Source organism: Pipistrellus hanaki, assembly GCF_964339955.1.
Source record: "Pipistrellus hanaki genome assembly, chromosome: 3".
Taxonomy (NCBI): Eukaryota; Metazoa; Chordata; class Mammalia; order Chiroptera; family Vespertilionidae; genus Pipistrellus; species Pipistrellus hanaki.
In genome coordinates this window covers 100,984,802-100,999,878 of record NC_140505.1, presented here as the reverse complement: position 1 = coordinate 100,999,878, position 15,077 = coordinate 100,984,802, and the positions used below count along the sequence as shown (strand labels likewise).

Here is a 15,077-nt window from a genome sequence, read left to right as displayed (position 1 = left end):
GGTCCCTTCGGTCCCCAAGCCGATGCTCTATCCATTGAGCCAAACCGGTCTCGGCGGGAACTTTTTTATTTTATTTGGAATTAGAAATGTAGTAAATGCACATGTTAAAAATGTAAATAGCACAAAAGAATACACAGGGAGAAATAGTTTTCCTCCTTATTTCTGATCCCTCTCCAAAGGCAGTCACTCTTTCCAATTTATTATGCACCCATTCAGAAATATTCTTTGCCTATACAACTTTTTATATATCATAGTTCCCTGTTTCTAGCATATACTTATACATATATGTGTATATGCACACATGGAAGCCTAATGCACTTGGTATTTTCTCATTCAATTGTATAGCTTGTAGTTTGTTCCATATCCACACATAGAAATATAGCCTACTCTTTTTAACGGATGTGTAACAGTCCATTGTATGTTCGTATTATCTTTTTTAATGGATATCTTTAGATTGCTTATAATCTTTTACAAATACAAGTGATGCCACTAAATTCTTATATCTTTGTGTATTATATATATTTATACATACATTTATATAAAATACATATATTAAGGAGCCTACAGAATTATTAGTGGTCTGGTACATTAAAAAAATTATGGCCTAACTGGCATGGCTCAGGGTTTGAGTGTCGATCTATGAACCTGGAAGTCATGGTTTGATTCCTGGTCATGCCACCTGGCCGGGTTGCAGGCTTGATCCCCAGTGTGGTTGTGCAGGAGGCAGCTGATCAGTGATTCTCTGTCGTCATTGATGTTTCTGCCTCTCCCTCTCCCTTCCTCTCTTAAATAAATAAAAATATATTTTAAAAAGTTATGTAGATAAATGCCATTTGATCTCACTTGCATGTGGAATCTACATAAAACCCAAACTGGTAGATAAAACAGATTGGTGGTTGCCAGTGGGGGGTGCACAAAATGGGTAGAGGTTGTAAAAAGTCATAAACTTCCAGTTATAAAATACATAAATCCTGGAGATTAATAATAGACAGCCTTAGCACTGCTGCTGCTGCGCTCTCCAGCCTTGAGCCTGGCTTCTGGCTGAGCAGCACTTCCCAGGTGGGAGTGCACTGACTAGCACGGGCAGCTCTCGCATGGAGTGTCTGCCCCCTGGTGGTCAGTGCACATCATAATGACCGCTGTTTGGTCGATTTGCATATGGCCTGCGGGATGGGGGTGAAACCAGGTCTCTGATATCCCCCTGAGGGATCCTGGATTGCAAGAGGGTGCAGGCTAGGATGAGGGACCCCACTGGTGCACAATCAAGGCTGGGGAGGGACACGATAGGTTGGCCAGCTGGGATGGGACCCAGGGAGGGCTCCAGGGCATGTCCGGCCCATCTTGCCCAGTCCCACCCTGCCAGCCACCTTCTAAGTAATTTCCTTTCAATGTTCGCAAATCTGTGCACCAGGTCACTAGTGTATTATAAAAAGACTTAATGAATACAGATACATGTTTTTAAAAAAAGATTATGGCAAGCTTTCAACTTAGTATGATTTTAGGAATTAACATTTATTGAGCAGTTACTCTTTGTCAGGTATTATTTTTTTAGATTCTTGGGATGCATTAGTCCTAATAATTTTAAAGTATGATAAAAGATTACAAGTGCTATATAAAACCCCCTATCTCTATGAGTTCTCAAGAAACCATAGGTTTAAGTGATCTGAAACTGGTAATTTGCACAAATACTAGGTGTACCAGTTAATATGGATTTTTTTCAATGATGGAGTTACACATCTGTTGATATGCATGCAATTTGATATGTATGCTATTTTGTTGTATTGACAGCAAGCTTCAAGATTTCATATGTCAAATTTTCTGAAGGTGTTAACATCATAGATATTTTTATACATAAAAATGTCAAATTTCGTGCCAAAAAAAAGAGCATTTGCGGGACGTTTTAATTCATTATTTTGAAGAAAAGTGCTGGTGAATACTTCAGGAAGCTTATGGTGAACATGCTTCATTCCAAGATACTTGTGAATACTGGTTTAACTGCTTTAAAAGTGATGATTTCGGTGTGAAAGACAAAGAATCTTCAAGTCAACTGAAAAAGTTTGAAGAACAACAGTTACAAGCATTATTGGATGAAGATATGTGTCAAACTCAGAAACAACTTGCAGAAAGATTAAACGTTGCTCAGCAATTTCCAGTTGTTTACAAGCAATGGGAAATATTTTAAAGGAAGGAAAATGGGTGCCATATCAACTGAACGAAAGACAAATGGAAAACGAAAAAGTCATCAGTAAAATGTTGCTTCAGCAGCATGAAAGTCTTTTTGCATCGAATTGTGACTGTTGATGAAAAGTGGATTTATTTTGAGAAATCCCAGATGCACAAAATCATGGGTTGATCCAGGTCAACCATCAACATTGAATGCAAGGCCATATTGCTTAGGAAAGAAGAAAATGCTCTGCATTTGGTGGGATCAGGAAGATGTGGTGTGTTATGAGCTTTTAAAACCAGGTGAAACCATTAATACGGATCGCTACCGACAACTATTGTAATAATCAATTTGGACCACGCTTTGATCGTGAAAGGACCAGAATGTTCCAGAAGACACGGCAAAGTAATTTTGCTTCATGATGACACACCATCACACACTTCAAAACCAGTTAAAGACACATTAAAAGATCTTGCCTGAGAAGTATTAACCAACTGCTGTATTCACCAGACCTTGCTCCTTCAGATTACTATTAATACTTGTTCGGATCCATGGCACAGGCAGGTTCTGAGCAGCACTTCAAAATGTACAAAGTGGAAAATTGGGTCTCTGAATGGTTTGCCTCAAAACAAAAGTTCTATTGGAACAGTATCCACAAATTACCTAAAGATGGGGGAAATGTGTGGCTAGCGATAGACATTATTTGAATTAAAGCACTTTTGATGTTTCTCTTGAAATTATGTTTTCTTGGATTACAAAGTCCGCATTAACCAGTACACCTAGTAAATTGGTTTTAGCAACAAATTTTCTCCATTATGAAATTCCAACTCACTTTGCTGAGAAATCAAGAACAGTTTAAGACTTTTTAAAAACATGTAGTGCTTTATCGGTAGCTTTTGATTATGTAGATAAATTATCTTAGCACAGACCCCAAATTGAAACTTTAAAAAATATATATTTTATTTATTTTTTACAGAGAGGAAGGGATAGGGACAGAGAGCTAGAAACATCCATGAGAGAGAAACATTGGTCAGCTGCCTCCTGCACACCCCCCGCACTGGGGATGTGCCAGCAACCAAGGTACATACCCTTGACTGGAATCGAACCCGGGACCCTTCAGTCTGCAGGTTGACACTGAGCCACACTGGCCAGGGCTAAAACTCTTTTATTAGAAGATATATTTCAGTATATAATCACATGGACAGTTCTAAATATTAAGTAGCTTCACCAGGAGCCCATTTATTTAATTGTTTATAGTCAGCCTGCAGCCAATTCATCTTGGAAAGCCTGAAGTATTGTATCACTCCTCAGAATCAGGTGTTTACCAGAGCCTTGCTGCACTGCAGTCCTTTCAGATTGAGGAGACTAAGTAATAATGTGTCACTTAAAATTTTTCCAAGTCAAAACAGTTTACTATATGTATGTACTTCAGTGTGGAACAATCGGATTTCAGCTGAGTAGTTTGTTAAGCTTGAGGATATTTTTTTCTTGGTCTTGCTATAGCCATTGCTGTGGCTATCATGGTGCAAAAGTATGGCAGCTTCCATGAAGGCCAATTTGCCAGATAAACCTTACAGCAGGGGTCCTCAAACTTTTTAAAGTGGGGGCCAGATCACGGTCCCTCAGAGAGCTGGAGGGCCGGACTATATGAACTACTAATTCCTATTGTAACACCTTGGCTGCGCTCACTGCCCAAAAAACCTGGCGGGCAGGATCAGACTCCCCTGGGGGCTGCATGTGGCCCGCGGGCCGTAGTTTGAAGACCCCTGCCTTACAGTTTTTAAAACAACGTCAACTTGTCTCTCTGGAGACAGATTCTTTATGCAGATGACTTTTTCATTAGTAAATGGCATAGTATATATATTTTGGGCACTGACTGGAGAGAGCTCAATTATCAAACTCTTCTGTGCCAGTTATTATACTGAGCAACACTGGCTGTGCTAGAATTGATCTCTTCTGGCTCTACACAGAAGCTTTATCACAGGTTGGAAATACAGCGTTTTTAGTCATTCATTACTGTTTTTTCTTGGTTCTCTTGGCCTTATTTATTTATTTATTTATTTATTTTTAAATCAATCTTTATTGTTCATATTATTACAAAGGTTCCTCATTTCTTCCCCCCTCCACCAGGTTCCCACCCCACCCTCTGCCCCCTCCCCATCCCCCATTGTCCTCATCCATAGGTGCACAGTTTATGTTCAGTCTCTTCCTCCCTCCCTTTCCCCAATAGTAAATCCCTTTTCAGATAGTAAATCAGTTACTTAGCATTTTCTCATATCAGTAATACCTTCACATGCCCAAAGTTACACTTCACACAAAAGACATTTCCAAATAGGTCAACCAACCTCATCCAGGCCCCGTACAAGGCACTCACAGATCAACACCCCAGCCCTATACTAACTCAACACATCCAGATCTAAGCCTTCATCACTTGATTCAGCAGACCCTCAAGTTCCCGCAAAAGTTTCCAGCCATGTCTGAGAGGCAGCCTTGGGGCGGGGGCAGGCAAGGAGCGAGCTGTTCCGGGCCTGGCTGCTCCGGGCCTGGCCTCTGTTGCTCTGGTTCGTTCCACAACCAGCTGCTCCGGGTCTGGCCACTGCCGCTCCCGACCTGGTTGCTCCAGGCTTGGCTGCTGCTGCTCTGGTCCTGGCCACAGCCAACCCGCTGCTCTGAGCACAGCTGCTCCGGGCCCGGCCGCTCCCAGCCTGTCAGCTGCTGCTCCGGGCCTGGCCGCTCCCAGCCTGGCAGCTGCTGCTCCGGGCCTGGCCGCACCCTACCCAGCTGCTCTGGGCCTGGCCGCTCCCAGCCTGTCAGCTGCTGCTCCGGGCCTGGCTCTTGGCCTTTTTTAGTTTGTGAGCTTTTGAGAGAACTTCACTCCTCAGATCAATATATTTTTGAATTTTATTCCCACAGATGACTTCTGTGGTTTCTGTAAGAGATGTGTAAAGTATTACAAACTACCTTTTTATATATTAAAATGTAAAAAAACTAGATGTTAAATTTATTGGACTTTTCTAGGAAATTCTTGAAAAACCTTATAACAGTGGTTTTGAACTCCACATCCAGTTGTTTTTTCCCCCTCCATTTCTTTCGTTTGTGATATGTTTCCTTGTCTCATTTTCACTGCTTCCCTGAGTTGGTAGGGTGGCTTTGTGTGCTAGGTGTCCTATATGGTCCAATGGGTCAGCCTCCCAGTTACCTGAGTTGGACACTCTTGGTGCACCCCTTTGTGGACTGTGTGTATAGCCTTGTTGTAGTTAAGTCTTGATTGTTGTTGGTGTCACTGGGAGGAATTGATCTTCAGGCCAATTGGCTGAGGACTTGCTCTGTCTATAATGGAAGAACTGCTGTGCTGGAGACACACATATGGGATAGGACTTGTTTCAGTGGGGCTTTGGTGCTCACTGAGTCTGCCTCTTGAGTGTGTCCTTTATGTGTCCAAGAGAATAGTTGAAATCTGGTGTCGTCTCACACAGACCTCTAGATACACTAGCTTCTAGATCTCCAATGGGGTACAGGTCAGCTACTGTCTGAGACCACCCAGCAGGAGCTACAGTGATAACTACAGTTTTCTCCTCTTTGCTTGGGTTTGGAGGTTTTGGAGCTGACCAGAGCTGCAGTTTGGTTAAGCTGCAATAGGGCAGGCCTTTTATTTGCAAATGCTGCTGCTTGGAGTTTGGGTGGGTCTGTATAATAGATTGTGTGGGGAAGAGTCTCAGGGCGTCACTAGGCTAGGACATGGCAAACAGTGATGGCTGCCAGTCAGCCTTTTCTGCGTTTCTGTGTTTCCAAGTCCCTGCTCCCTGCTCCCTGCGCCCTGTGCTCAAGCGCAGTAAACAATGATTGCTGGGCACACTTTTTCAAGAAAGTCACCCTCACTTTCCAACAAAATGGCCAACAGTCCAGCTTCTCCCTGTAGTAGTTTGGGTTCCCTACGTCTCCCCATAAACCAGATTTCAGAGTAATTGGGAGCTTGTCTCTCTTCAGGCTGAAAAAAAGCAGCACATCCAATTGCCCGCCACCAGCCCAGTTCGCACGCCTCTGTACCTCAACTTTTCAGCGCTTGTGCACGTCTCAATGCTCCTTTCTCTTTCCTTCTATATAGTTGTGGAACTTCCACTCAGCCAGCTTTCCCATGCTTCTGGGTGATAGATGTTTTGTATTTTAGTTATAGTTTTGAAATTGTTGTGTGAGGCTGAAGTATAGGTGTTTACCTATGCCGCTATCTTGATTTCTCCAGTTTACTGATAATTTAGATGGGTAGATAGTACCGAAACATATAAGAATTTAAAGGATTAAGTCATTTAAGACAGCAATAAAAGATAAGTTAAAGGAAATTTTTATAAATAATGTCTTGAGTTAGAGGTTTTAATAGCTTGGGATAATTAGGGAATACATTCTAGTGATGGGAGAAGAAATTAACATTTATAAGTACCTGTGAGACAAGATGCTGGGTACTTTGAGTAGTTACTTGACTTGAGTCTCTACCACACCCTGTGAGTGAGATGGTATTATTTTTTTTTTCAGATGAAGAAATGAAACTTAAAGGGTTGTTTGCCCACATTCGTCTAGCTAGTAAGTGGCAAACATACGGTTAGACCTTAGTGTCTAACTCCAAGTATTTTTTCCATCATGTCTAGGTCTTTAACATAGAGCAGGAATTGATGGTACTCTGTATTGTGAAGTGTAGACTTCCGAAATATGCAATGAATATGTCATTTTGACTGGAGGAGAGAATTCAATAATGTTATGATTATTGTAAAGCTCTTTTTTGAGTAGATATATACTTTTATTATTTTACACTGTAGTCCTTGTTCTTTTGGAAATAATCTATATAAGGTATTTTTCTCCACTTACTAAAAAATAGTTTTATAGAAATATAAATTATATACTGTAAATTTTTTTTAATATGTATTTTTATTGATTTTGTACAGAGAGGAAGGGAGAGAGTTAGAAACATCGATGAGAGAGAGTCATCGATCAGCTGCCTCTTGCACACTCCCTACTGGGGATATGCCCTCAACCAAGGTACATGCCCTTGACCAGAATCGAACCCGGGACCCTTCAGTCCCCAAGCCGACGCTCTATCCATTGAGCCAAACCGGTCTTGGCTATACTATAAAATTCGTAATACCCATTATAAGTATATAGTTCAGTTTAATAAATTTGTATTGTGCAACCATCAAGATTTTGGAAATAATTTTTAAGATATTTGTTTATCATAACTTTCGTTGAAGTTTGCAGGGTAGATGGTATGATTCTCATTTTACAAGTAATGGAATAATTTTTGTTTTATAAGCATTTTTCCAAAGACTGTGTAGCTTGTAAGTGGCAGAAGTGAGGTTCAAACCCAGCACTTCAAGGAAATATTAGAATGATTGATTGAGAGCAGATTGTTGAGGGCTTTTTAAAAAAAGAAACTGCTTATTTTTTATCAACTTTATTTCCATTCTATTTAAGAGTTTGTGGAAAAACAGCGTAACTCAGTAGTTACTCTTACCCATTTAGCGGTCTGGGCATTGGGAGCACAGACCGGTCTTCATTGGCAGGCTGAGCACTCCAGGTTTCAGTAGGAAAGTGCTGAATAGGCACCAAGGGCCTGCACACCTTCAGACCAGCGACATTAGGTTGAGCAATAGTGAACTCAGGGGCTGGTACAGTTCATTCACCCTGAAATTCCTTCTTTGGTCACAGCCTTTTCACTAGCAGCCTGTTCTTCCTTTTCAGTCTCTTCAGAATCTGTATAAGTAGAGACCAGGCATCACCTCACATCAGTGTTCATGGGAGATGGCGCATGCACAAGACTTCCCCAGGCCAGTATCCACCACATCAGACACATTGAGTGAGTCCCCTTGTTGCCAGGGATGGCAGTGTCCACATGTTGTATTGTAAATCATCGAACTAGATACAAGACACCTTAACAAGCCAATTAATTAGGAGTCTTTTATTGCGCATTGGTTCAGAGCAGAATATCTGTCAAATTTTGAACCCATTCTTTTTATTTATACCTTTTGAGCTCTTTGCAGATTAAACAAAGAGCTCTGTGTTGCAGATAGTTTGTGACCTTGGATACATAATGAACAAACACTTGGCATGAGAATATGGGAATATTATCAGTATCAGCATTAGCCTGTTATGTCAGATGGCTAGCTTGCAAGGTCAGACAGCTAAGTTTTTATTTTTTCCTGTTATTCAAATAAAACATTTATTTTACAGAAAAAGGGATTATCAAAAAATAACAGAGTTGACCTATAGAATAAGAGACTGTCTAAGAATAACAGAGTAGTTCAAACAGCAGTTCTCCAAAGGAGGCATTACTATACTTCACATACATCGCAGAGGAAAAGCTGTGTTACACAGAGCAATGCTGGGCAGGTTAACATAAGACACCTCTGTGAGAGGCCAGTGGTTAGCCCTGGGGTCAGTAATCACAAGTCTTGGCTCCATGAAGTCTGCCTGGATCGAATCAATGATGGTTCCAGAAGTGAAATGGCCAGCAACAGGGGTGGCTTCAGTGGTAGCAGCAAACTTCAGCACGGCTTGTTGGCCAGTATTCCTAGAGAATAGGACATTGACATCATTGGGGTTTTCAGTGGCAACAATGGCATGAGCTGTCAGCAGAAGCTTCTCCCAGGTTCTCTTCAGATTGATGATGTAGATGCCGTCACTTTTACTTTTTTAGGTGGCTGTTCCATTTGGAAGTCAAGGTTGGTGCCACCTAAGTGGGTTCCATTGCAAGGAATTAGAGGACATCCTCTCTCTTCTTTAGCAGGATATCAGGGGCTTTGGACATTGTGAAAGTTTTCCTATAACTTACATGGGAACAGAGAACAACTTCCTATGGACCCCTCTCTGGGTAGCATGGGAAGGATTTGTCAGTGTCCTGATGTCAGACTAAGAAGTTTGGATTTCATTCTTTGGGATAAACATCGTCAGCATCTTGTCTTTGTTGGCAGAGGAAAACCACTGGGCACTTTTTGTAAAGTGTATACTCTGAAACTCCAGTCCCTCAAGTTGCTCTATGTAGAAAAGGTTCTCAAGTAAATTTGGAAGTTTTCTATATCCTTTTTAGATTGTCACAATCCACATTGTAGATGCAGGCTTTGAGAAAGTTTTCTAGTAAAAAAATGGTTTACTTTTATTTTTTGTCCCCTGCATTTACTAAATTTAGTTGACTTTAGAGTTCCATTGGGTAACATTGATCTATTGTGGTGTTTTGAGAAATTGAAGTAATTTCATTCAGGAGGGACAAAGCTAATAATGGAGAACATTTCTTTAGTTAAGCTATGGGGTGGACTTTTTTTTTTTTGTAAATTATCATCATACACATAATAATTATATGTTATTAACATTATTATATGTTAATAGTTGCAGGGTAACTTCTGACAGATGTAGAAGTTTTAGCTCTTTAGGTACTGTAAGACCCTTGGGTTTAAAGTTGGAGTGACTCATGATCATTTAAGAACTGAAGCTTGAAATTTCATCTTTTCATTTCTGTTTCCCTTTCTTAAAAGTTGAATGGCAGTTCAGTGCAATAGAGAACTGGCTTTTCTATCCCAGTTCTGTCACTTACTAGCTTTGTGACTTTTGGGAAAGCTATTTAATCACTCTGAATCACAATTGGCTTAACTGCAAAATAAGAGATACCAACTTTTCCAACAATTGTTTGGACCGAGATTCATATTTATACAGTGATGTTTAATCACTATTCCATAGAGATATAATAGTTATAATAGATTTTAACAGACTTTTTTTTATAGAAATAGTAAGCCTTATTTAAAGTGGATTGCAAATTGTTATTCCACAGAGATATTGTAAAGTTTGCTTAAAACAAATTGCAAAAGTAAAGGATACAAGGAATGAAAAGTTCTGGATTCGCTAGTCATGGTAATTAAGGTCTCTAACATATCTGTGCTTATGTAGTTTAAACTTAAAAGCACAACCCTTTTCTCTTTGAATATCTTATGATGTAGATAGGACATGTATGTTCTTTGTACCCTCTAAGAAAAATTAGTATTTTTGTGGTCTATATAGCATAGAGTAGTTTACTGTACTTTAGTGATTTTCCTCACTACTTTTGAAATATCATTTCCCATTCCTTTTCTTCCGAAACTAACTTTTTAAAACAAGAACTCTAAGTGTATGTGTGGAATGTTTTTTTCTCTCCTAGATTTAGTGAGATATTATTGAAATATAACATATATAAGTTTAGGATGTATAACATGATGATTTGACATACATTTATTGCAAAATGATTACCACAATAAAGGTTGTTAGCACCTCTCTCCCCTACACACATAATTACCTTTTTTTTTTTTTTGTATGTGTGATAACTTTTAGGATCTACCCTCTCATACAATATTCTTAATTGTTAGTCATAGTCATTGTGTTGTACCTTAGCTCTTCAGAACTTGTTCATCTTACAGCTGGAAGTTTGTATTCTTTGACCAGTTTCTCCCCATTTCTCCCAATCCCCAGCCCCTGGCAACTATTGTTTTGCTCTCTAGTGCTTTGAGTTGGCATTTTTAGATTCCACAGAAAAGTAAGATCACACAGTATTAACTTTTTTTCTCTGACTTATTTTACTTAGTATAACATCCCCAAGGTCCATTCACGTTGTCACAAATTACAGGATTGCTTTCTTTTTTATGACTGAATAATATTCCAGTGTGTGTGTGTGTGTGTGTGTGTGTGTGTGTGTCTGTGAGAGAGAGAGAGAGAGAGAGAGAGAGAGAGAGAGATTTTCTTTATCCATTCATCTCTCCACAAATACTTAGGTTGTTTCATGTCTTAATGCTGCAGTGAACATAGAGATGTAGATACCTTTTTTTTTTTTTTTTTTTGAGATAGTGATGGCTATTTACTTTGGGTATATAGCCAGAATTAAGATCGCTGGATCATGTGATAGTTTTATACTTAGTTTTTTAAAAATATGCTTTTATTGATTTTAGAGAGAGAGAGAGAGAGATAGAAACATCATTGATGAGAGAGAATCATTGATTGGCTGCCTCCTGCATACCTACTACTGGAGATTGAGCCTGCAATCTTGGCATGTGCCCTGACTGGGAATCGAACTGTGATCTCCTGGTTAATTGGTTGATGCTCAACCACTGACCCACTTTGGCTGGATTATATTTAATCTTTTGAGGGACCTCCATACTGTTTTCCATAGTAGTTGCACCAATTTACATTCCCACATCTCTGTGTCTTAGTTTGTGTTGCTCTAACAGAATACCACGGCCTGGGTGGTTTATAAACAACAGATTAAAAAAAAAATCGTAATTGATTTAAGTATCACATATTTGGCCTCATTCCCCCATTCCCATCCCAAACCCCTCCCTACGCATGCCCCATCCCCCTGTTGTCTGTGACTACTGGTTAGGCTTACATGCATGCATACAAGTCCTTTGGTTGACCTCTTCCCCTTCCCCTCCCTACCTTCCCTCTGAGGTTTGACAGTCTTATCGATGCTACCTTGTCTCCGGGTCTGGTTTTGTTCATCAGTTTATGTTGTTCATTATTTCCCCTAGAGAGTGAGATCGTGTGATACTAGAAATACTTATAAGAACTGAAAATGAGACAAGCAATAATGGTTATGCTGAGAGGCAAATGAATCAATCTGTAGTGAGTTTCTTTCTGGGCCAACAGTTCTTTATTTATTTATTTATTTATTATTATTTATTTTTTTATTTTTTTATTTTATTTTATTTTATTTTTATTTATTTATTTATTTTAAATTTTTTAAAATTTTATTAAATTATTATCTGTGTACATATTTTAACATTGCCCCCCCCATACATACCCTCCCTCCCCAGAGTTTTGTGTCCATTGGTTGTACTTGTATGCATGTATACAAGTCCCTTCAGTTGATCTCTTATCTCCCCCAGATCTCCCTACTCTCCCTGCTGTAATTTTACAGTCTGCTTGTTGCTTTACTGTCTCTATATCTATCTTTTGGTTTGTCAGTTTATAATGTTTTTTAATATCCATAAATGAGTGAGGCCATGTGGTATTTCTCTTTCATTGACAGGCTTATTTCACTCAGCATGATGTTCTCTAGTTCTATCCAGGTTGCTGCAAATGATGAGAATTCCTTCTTTTTTATGGCAGCATAGTATTCCATTGTATAGATGTACCACAGTTTTTTTATCCAATCATCTGCTGACAGGCACCTAGGCTGTTTCCAGATTCTAGCTATTGTAGATTGTGCTGCTATGAACATAGGGGTGCATATATCCTTTCTGATTGGTGTTTCTAGTTTCTTGGGATATATTCCTAGGAGTGGGATTACTGGGTCAAATGGGAGTTCCATTTTCAGTTTTTTGAGGAAATTCCACACTGTTCTCCACAGTGGTTGCACCAGTCTACATTCCCACCAGCAGTGCACGAGGGTTCCTTTTTCTCCACAACCTCACCAACACTTGTCGTTTGTTGATTTGTTGATGTTGGCCATTCTGACAGGTGTGAGATGGTACCGCATTGTTGTTTTGATTTGCATCTCTCGGATAATTAGTGACTTTGAGCATGTTTTCATGTGCCTTTTAAGGCCAACAGTTCTTTTGAGTCCCAATTTCAATGTCAAACAGTTCCTTATGTGTACATGTCAGCAATGATATTTCAATTCTGGATTGTGGACAAATGGTGGTAATGCAGGTCCGACCCTCTGGTTTGGTCCTAGGCAATCTGCAGCCACGCACAGCTGCTGACTGCTAATATGGTAAGGCACCGTCAGCGTCTTCCATCTCTGGACTGTTTTTCTTCTGTCTTCATGGCTGGAGAATCCTGTCAATTCCTCTCTTAAACAACAGATTTTTTTTTTTATTTCTTACAGTTCTGGAAGCTGGGAAGTCCAGTATCACAGCAATAGCAGATTATGTGTGGTGGTTGGTGAGGACCCACTTCCTGATTCATAGATGGACACCCTCTTGTTATGTTCTCACTTGGTAGAAGGGTCTAGGAATCTCTGTAAAGTCTCTTTTATAAGAATACTAATCTCATGCAGGAAGGCTCCACTCTCTTAAGCACCTCCTAAAGGTCCCACATCGCAATACCATCATTTTTAGGGTTTAGGATTTCAATATATGATTTTGGGGGTATACCAAAATTCATATTGTAGCACCCTACATCCAACTATCAGTATTTCTTTAGTCTACTTTTCTTTGGTTTAGATTGTTGTAAATCCTTACCTGAGGGTATTTTTCCATTAATTTTTAGAGAGAATGGAAGGGAGGGCTATAGAGAGAGAGACATCGATGCGAGGGAGACAGACACATTGATTGGAATCCAACCTGGGACTCTTGAGTCTGTGGCGGAAGCAGCAAGAGTTAGATTACTTCTTGTTGGGAATGGGAGTGGTTTCAGTGGTTCTTAGAAGTTCTGTACAGAAGAGGGCAAATTCTACTTGCAGTTCAGCTGTTATGAAGTGTAAGGCTTTGTACTTAACTAACAGCTTAAAAATAGCAGCATTCCAAGTACTTACTAAGAACTAGTATCTAAAACATTGTCCATGACTTTGTTCGTATATAAATGGATTGTTCTACTTAAAACCATTCTGTATTATCCTGTCCTAAAATCCATAGATGGGGTATCTTCTCTGAACTCTATTTCATTTCTACTTTTGTAGAATTGTTTTTACTGAACTATGAATTAATGTGAGTCTGCTGATTTTTTTCATAATAAATTTTTCCCCCCATAATAAAACAGTCCTGAGGAAATTGCAATGGTTTATAGTTTCTGCTGGCCTCTTGCAAAGTTAGAGAAAGAAACTTGAAATCCAAGTCTGATTTGTTTCTTCATGTTGTGCTTGGTAGCTTTTAGGTGACTGATACAAAATAAATTACTATCTCTGTAGGAAAACGACAGTCAACTTCAGCATTATTTAACAAATGTTTAGAGCCGAGCCAATTTTATTTGGTCTTGCCTTTTGTTTTGAATAGGTAAATAAAAATAAGTGTGGCAGATTGACACTTCATAAGTTATTTAGGAACACAGAAACCACATCAATATTTGTGCTTTTGAATAATCAAATACTGGAATTTTTTTTCTCTTTCAGTTCCTGGAATAGATGGAGGTGCTTTAACTGATACCAGTCTCACAGATTCCTATTTCAGCACCAGCTTTATAGGAGTCAATGGATTTGGAAGCCCTGTAGAAACAAAGTATCCCTTACTGCAGGTACCATTTGTATGAGTTTAAACAGTAAAGTTTGTTCTGAGGGTGGAGAGTATCTAGAGCAGTGGTTCCCAACCTTTCTTTGGCCATGCCCCACTTAAGCATAAAATCCTGATATGCCCATTGCCCCCATGACACATAATTCTTATTATTCAAGAAATGAACTCCATTCATGTGGAGGAAGCTTAAAAGGCCATTAACTTGGTCTACACAAGCTACCAAAGAACATGGCATCCATGAAAGAGAAAAATAAAAGAATGAAAGGACAGTTGAAGTACTGAGAAAAAAAATTGTTTAAAAAATGTAAAGTGATATGAAAAAATAGCAAATAAAGTTTAAAACATAATAACTGAAATGCATATATATATATATATATCACAATATATATTTATATACTGTATGTGAGGCTCTTTGAACCATAAGAAATCCAAAAAAATTCACTGTTAATAATTCATTCTTGAATTGCCCCCTTTAAAAATCTAATTGCCCCCCTGTGGGACATGTGCTCCATGTGGTTACCATTGATCTAAGTCTTCATTTATTCCTAAATTAATTTATCAGGAGGATGTGGGATTTTAGTTAATGAAACAGTTGGTATATAGTTAAGGCATCTTATCTCTTTTAGGGTTGGAGTAGGGTGAGCTTTCAAGGGTGGGGGCTATGGTTGGGACAACCATGGAGTATGTAGAGAAAGATAGGAAGAAACTAGTTTCACTTCTTTATGTGTTTTGTGGTTGTGGGA

At 39.2% G+C, this 15,077-nt stretch overlaps 1 protein-coding gene and 1 pseudogene across 4 annotated transcripts in view; one reads left to right on the top strand and one right to left on the bottom strand.

Annotated features, from left to right (window-relative positions):
• The window catches only part of PAN3 (poly(A) specific ribonuclease subunit PAN3), a 168,170-nt gene that overhangs the window by 13,475 nt on the left and 139,618 nt on the right, over window positions 1-15,077 (top strand). For all 3 annotated transcript variants that reach the window (XM_084878683.1, XM_084878682.1, XM_084878681.1), the window contains exon 2: window positions 14,217-14,338. In XM_084878683.1, coding sequence (XP_084734809.1) covers window positions 14,217-14,338 — 122 coding nt within the window. The remainder of the gene's footprint in view (window positions 1-14,216; window positions 14,339-15,077) is intronic.
• On the bottom strand, window positions 7,626-11,334 carry LOC311618620 (small ribosomal subunit protein uS2-like; annotated as a pseudogene). The gene is made up of 3 exons: window positions 11,280-11,334; window positions 8,497-8,927; window positions 7,626-8,044 (listed from the first exon to the last, which is right to left on the bottom strand). The product of its transcript is annotated as a small ribosomal subunit protein uS2-like (transcript).